The 6631-nt window shown below is 50.9% G+C and overlaps 1 protein-coding gene across 1 annotated transcript in view; it reads left to right on the forward strand.

Annotated features, from left to right (window-relative positions):
* The window catches only part of CACNG3 (calcium voltage-gated channel auxiliary subunit gamma 3), a 78734-nt gene extending 72325 nt beyond the window's left edge, over nt 1-6409 (forward strand). The window contains exons 3-4 of the mRNA XM_046665337.1: nt 1317-1457; nt 5898-6409. Of these exons, the coding sequence (XP_046521293.1) occupies nt 1317-1457; nt 5898-6409 (653 nt within the window). The remainder of the gene's footprint in view (nt 1-1316; nt 1458-5897) is intronic.
* The last annotated feature ends 222 nt before the right edge of the window (nt 6410-6631 follow it).

Raw genomic sequence — 6631 nt, forward strand, 5'->3', positions numbered from 1 at the left:
CTAGTCTGAGCCGTGGTCAGCTCAAGCCTCGTTCTTGCGGCCCTCTCAGCCACACAGGGCCCGCCCTTACAAGGGCCCACACTTGGTTCAGTGCTCTGCTGTCGCCATCCTGAAATTCTTAATAATTTTGGAACATGAGGCCTTGCATTTTCATTTTGCACAGGGCCCTCCCAACTATGTAGCCGGTCCTGCCTGTCATCTCTAGTAGAATGCAAGCCCCGTGAGGACAGGGACCTCAGCTCTTGTACACCAGTGAACACAGAATTTATTCAACTGTATTCTGGCCTGGGTCTACTAGGAAATACTCTTATACTGGTTGGGTGAATACTGGGATCCCCACCGTAGGAGCCCTCTCCCCGAACCTTAGGGTGTCTCCGTGATCCAGCAACTAAAGAGTTAACACAGGGGCCTCCAGGACACTGCTCCAGCTCTCAGTGACTTCCTGTTCCCTTGCGATTGTTAGACATTTCCACTAGTCTCCCAGGATGCAGCACAGCACCTGGCACTTAGTAGGTGCTCAATAAATATTGTTGAATGAATAAATAAATTTGTTTATTCAGTGACTAAATGGATATTAAGTGTGTATTGCCAGACTCAGTGCTAGGCAAATGTAGGTGTGTGGTGGGAAAGATTCTGCATTTGGGTGAACAGCATGTGATCGGATGGGAGCTCCTGGATGCAGGGCTGGCTACGTAATTTGCAGGGCCCAGTGCAAAACAAAGATCTTGGGCTCCTGGTTCAAAATTCAGGCAAGAAAAGCTTTTTTGTTTCTTCTGGGATCTCTCTCTTGACCTGTTATGGTGTCTTTTATTTGCTATTTAATGTCATATCCCTGGGGCACAGGGACACTCGAGGGGTGAGTATGCAGCCTCAAAATTGCCTGGGCCTTGCACCCAACCTTGATTCTACTCGTATCCATGCCCAGCCCCCACCAGGAGCAAAGCGTGGCAGAGGTCACTGGTTAGGTGGGAGAGTGGACAGCTGAGAACGTACTCCAAGGAGAAGGGGAGGTAGGGAGGTGGGGTCGCACTTAAGTCGGGGCTCCAAGCCCCGAGTGCGTGCTCCATTGGCCCATCAGACTTACTTATAAAAGACAAATTCAAAGATAAAATTATGAAGAATTGCAGGACGGTGACTGCAAGCGTTAACCGCAAGCCCAGAGCCCCAAGTGACCGCACTGGTCTCACGCCCATGTGAGCTGCGGCTCTGTCCGCCTGCTCGGGGGCTGTTTTCCCCTCGGCAGCCCCATGCCCATGCGGGGTTGGTCCTGGGGCAGGCTGGGGTGCAGGCCGAACCCTCTCTTGTTCTCTCCGCAGGGGCCGTGAGGGCCTCCAGTATCTTCCCCATCCTCAGCGTCACGCTGCTCTTCTTCGGTGGGCTCTGCGTGGCAGCCAGCGAGTTCCACCGCAGCAGACACAACGTCATCCTCAGCGCGGGCATCTTTTTTGTCTCTGCAGGTGAGCATCTGGCCCCAGCCCTGAGATCTTCACAGACACCAAACTCAAGCCAGGGCCAGGAGGACAAAGCAATGCTATTGAGGGTTCCCTCCAGGGAAAGAGCAAGAGAATGTTTGACTTGTGTTAAGAAGGAGGACCCAAAGCCTTTAAGTAGAACCAAAGGTGATGACACTCTAGCTCAGGGTGGCGTGATGGTGAGATGAGGAGGCAGGGTGGCAAGGTCAGCTCGGAGAGGGAGAGAGAGTGACTGAGAAGAGAGGGTGGGTATATGCTTGCACATGGAGGGGTGGGGGCACATACGGTGTGTGTAATGCGTGAACCTGAGACTACTTCAGTGTGCTTTAAAGGGGTCCAACTTTGTGTTCACTTCGTCATGTTCACCTACTATCTCTGGCCTTTTGAGACGTGCGCTTGCTGGTTAAGTACTGTTCCCAGCTTCTCAAGCGCTCAAATCCTCACACTGTTCAAACATGTCTCGGAACAAGGTAAAAGCGGGCCACACCAGAGGCTCTCAGGGAGGACTCTGAGCAGGAGGTGGCAAGAGGACGAGACAGGCTTCAGGAAGGGGTCCTAGTCTCTGCCTTCTCTCTCCCCTCTTCATCTGCACCCCGCCTCCACTCTCCTCGTCTTCCCCTCTTTCCCCTCCGTTCATCCCTTTGCCATCTCTTCCCACCCCACCCCTCAGTCAATGCCAGCTGCAAGAAATGCTTTAGAGAAGCAAAGAGCAAGGTGGGTGGGGGAGAAGAGGAATTGACACCTTGGTGATGACCTTCAAACTTTGCCCAATAACGGCATGATATTTTTTGGGGAGGGAACAATGGGGAAGAGTCTCACATGGTGGGTAAGAGGGCCTCACCCCCTGGACTTGCCCACCGGCTCCACCTGTAGGGCCTTGGGAACACTACCAACTCCCTGTGACTTGGTTTCCTTGATGTAAATTGGGAAATAATCAGAGTACCTACTACACAGGGTTGTTGGAAGGAGGCTGAACATAAAAAGCACAGTATTATTTTCCAGTACTGGAAAAGCAGCAACGATATCTGTAGTTCCAAAGTCTGAAGCCCTGGCCCCTCTATGATCTTGCTCGGCTTCTGGCCCCACTGTTGCCCGCTCTGTGAAATGAGGAAGCTGGACCGCATCCAGCTCTGAGTCTCTGGGAACAGACTCCAGCAACAGATCAGGGAGAAAGCCGCCATCTTGCCACAGGCATGTGGTCACCCCAAAGGTGGCTGTGGCCCTGGACCACGCTTTGTGTGGACAGATGGTAACCCAGGGACTTGTGTGGCTTGGAGTCACGTTCTAGTCGCTGGCAGCCTGTCCAGACCTCCTGGGCTCTGACTGACCCAGAGGAGGATGTGTTGTGCTGACGTGCGGGTTTCCCAAACAAGAGAAGATCATTATTTTGTCCCCCAAGGGGATTGTTAGGGAAGAGAGTGTCACAGCTTTCTTCTCACAGGGCTGTTCTGAGAGATGGCAGGTAGATCAGACACACGAGAACTGGGACACACGAGGAGCAGTGGCGAAAGCCCCGAGGAGAAGCCAGAAGTTTGGGGTCTGTTCATGGACTCCCCGCCCCTGCACACACACATCTCCTGGAAGACCTGAACAGCTTTAGTTTTTCCACCTATAAAATGAAAGTTTTGGAGGACTCAGCACTTTCTAAGGCTCTTTTTCGCTCAGCTGTTGTAAGGTTCTGTGGTTTCCTGCAAGCAATCAACAACCCTTTACTGAGCACCGACTGTGTGCCAGGCACCGTGCACGATGTTGGAGAGCACAGGCTCTGAAGCCAGGCTGCCTGGTGCAAATCTTGCCTCTACTACTTCCCAGCTGTGTAAACTCGGGCAAGTCTCTTGACCTCTCTGTGCCTCAATTTCCTCATCTGAAAAATGGGGCTAATAATGGCTCTACCTCTTCAGGCTGTCGAGAGGATTAAATGAGTTGGTATGTGTAACGTGCCTGGAACTGCTCCTAGCACACAGTAACTGTTACTATACAAATGGTACCACTTAATTCTTGGGCCGATTCAATTCGTTCACTCATTCAACAAATATGCACTGCAGTCTTGCTCTGGGTCAGGCTCTGCCTAGGGGATGGGGCTGTGGCAATGAACAAAACCATCCAAGGCCTGCCCGCAGGGAGCCGACTGTCTGGTGGCTGGGAGGCAGCAATTGCCCGCTTATACCTTGTTCTTCCTAAGCTTTGTTACTGAAATCTAAACATAGCTGTGGCTAAGAGACAGTCCTGGGTTCAAATCCCACCTCACTATGTCCTAGCTGTGTAAACTTGGGAAGTTATCTTCTCTGTGCCTCAGTTTCCTTGTCTGTAAAAAGGGGTAATCTTTTTAAAGTGGGCCTGTTGCAAGGATTGCGATGATGCTCATAAAGACTCCGCACACTGCCTGGTTCATAGTGAGTGCCCTATAAATAGATGGCAACTCATCTGGCTTCCTGCCTCCTTTCGCCTGGGCTGACATCTGAGCTTCTCTTTGAACTTCTTCGTTTACTTTTTCCCCGGCAAGACTCCCTCTGGGGGCTTCCCAAACTTTGCCACCAAAATTTCCCTGCTGGCAGAGGAGAGAGAAAAGGTGGCCCTGGGGAGTCAGGGGGCATCGCTAGAAGCCGCATTCCGTGAGCTGAAATGTCTTTGAAGTCTGTCTCTCCTTTACACTTAAAAATTCATGTGAATTCTGCTCTCACCTCCTTATTATATCCATGTTCATTTTAATATAAAAGAATGTGTCTTCCTTACTAATCTTCAAGCCAAATTGACACTCCAGAAAGAGGAGCCATTTTTCATCCTGTGGTTTCCTGCAGCCTGACACTGGGCCGGCTGTGTCAACCCACATATTAAGGAATAGTTCAGTGATTAAAACGCGCTGTCTACCTGCTGAATGACTGAGCTGGGTCAGGCCAAGAGGAGACAGGGCAGAAGCAGACTCCAGCGCTGCCCTCCAGGGCAAGTCCTAGATGGAGTATGGCCAGGGATCATATGCAAAATATTAATTCCCCTTAGTGCTTGTGCACTGGCCAATCAGAGTGGCGGCACTGGAGCAGAGTCCACAGGCTCCTGCTATGCCCGGCTTTAACCCTTGGGTTGCTGGACTATGGGGAGATCTTGGGGATCCCCAGGAAGAGTATGGAGCATTCGAGGAAAAGAGGGGGTACTCAGAAGGCCCCTGGAAATGGTCATTTGCCAACTGGTGCCAGGAACAGACTCCATTTAGCACTACCCCACAGGTGGCCTAAATTTGGAGGCAAGGAGATTCCAGCTGATGTCCCAACCTCCCTGAGTCACGGTTGGTATCAAGGCCCAGATGAGGCCCTTGAAGCAGAAGGACAAAAACAGACGTTTTGCCTTTGGAGCAATAATACGAGAAAGGTGGTCAGAAATGAGCACAGCCCCTGAGCTCTCAGGTTCTATCGTTTCTCCTTACTACTCCTTAGAGAATCAATTCCTCTCCGGCTGACTGGGCAGCTGTTTCCAGTGCTATTCCGCTGGCCCTTGGGAACACTGAGTCCGCAGGCATTGCCTTTTGGGGACAACAGCTTCATCTTCCCCAATTCCTGATGCTTGTACAACAGCTAATCTAAAGCATTATCTTGTCCTGTGCAGATGCAAAGACTTGGTAAGCTACTGTCCCAGCCACAGGCTCGTCAGTAACCAGACTGCACCTGCAGACCCATATATGTCCCCTGGACAGCCACATTTGCACTCTTGATAACCACTTCCTACTTGCTGTATCCAAATATCTCCTCTTCTCTAAACCTCTTCTCTCTGCTGCCTCTTATTTAGCTCAAGATGCCACCAACCTCCCCATCATCCAAGCCAGAACCCTAGCAAGTCATTCTCAATTCCTTCTCTCACACTCCATAGTCAATAGCCTTTCATCTCCTGGCTCACCCCTATTCAATTTTCAGGATCCAGCTCAAATGTCACCTTGTCTTCAAAGAGAGGTGGCTTAGTCATTCTCGCTCCCTTTGCTCCCGAGCCATTTTACACGTGTCTCTGGGAGAGCTCTCACTGTATTTTGCTATAATTGCATTTCTATGTCAGTCTCTCCTACTAATGGTGAAGAACTCGAGGCCAGGGACCTGTAGCGCCTTTATTTTATCCTCCTCATGACTTAGTGCTGAAGATTAAGTTTTGATGGAATGAATTGCTTCTAAGGGAAAATACCCGCATTATGAGTCTGCTGCATTTGCTGTAGGGGTGGGATGTATTCTTCCGCTGAACGCACATCGCCTGGGACGGAGCCCTGGAATTCTTCATTTCCCAGGAGACAGACCATGCGACAGGAGCTCAGCGGGTGGATTTCCTGGCCATGAATCCATTCTCCTCTCTCCCTGTTACCTCCACATTCTCTATAAATATTTCAAGACTAAAAATGACAGTTACCTCTGAGCTTTCTAAAAGACGTATTTTTCTTTTCCCTTCTCTTAGGGTTAAGCAACATCATCGGCATCATAGTTTATATATCAGCCAATGCCGGAGACCCCGGGCAGCGAGACTCCAAAAAAAGCTACTCCTATGGCTGGTCCTTTTATTTCGGAGCCTTCTCTTTCATCATCGCGGAAATTGTGGGTGTCGTCGCCGTGCACATCTATATAGAAAAACATCAGCAGCTACGTGCCAAATCCCACTCGGAGCTCCTGAAGAAATCTACTTTTGCCCGCCTTCCACCCTACAGGTATAGATTCCGGAGGCGGTCAAGTTCTCGCTCCACGGAGCCCAGATCCCGAGACCTGTCCCCCATCAGCAAAGGCTTCCACACCATCCCTTCCACTGACATCTCAATGTTCACCCTCTCCCGGGACCCCTCAAAGATCACCATGGGGACCCTCCTCAACTCCGACCGGGACCACGCTTTTCTACAGTTCCATAATTCCACGCCCAAAGAATTCAAAGATTCGCTGCATAATAATCCGGCCAACAGGCGCACCACGCCGGTCTGAACTGACCTCTGCCCTCTGCCCCTGCACAGCCTTGGGGGAAGCGTACAGAGGTGTCTCCGAGGTTGCATGGCATGGTCCTCGTGATGGTATTACTTTTTACAAAGAATGAAACCAAATGGACTCAGCTCTCTCCCACACTTTGCCCCTCGCCCTCCAAGTCCTAACCCCTCTGTTCCTCCCCAACTTTCAAGCCAAACCCATGATGTCATTCCCCTCTTTGTG

This window comes from Equus quagga, chromosome 7 (assembly GCF_021613505.1).
Source record: "Equus quagga isolate Etosha38 chromosome 7, UCLA_HA_Equagga_1.0, whole genome shotgun sequence".
Classification (NCBI taxonomy): Eukaryota; Metazoa; Chordata; class Mammalia; order Perissodactyla; family Equidae; genus Equus; species Equus quagga.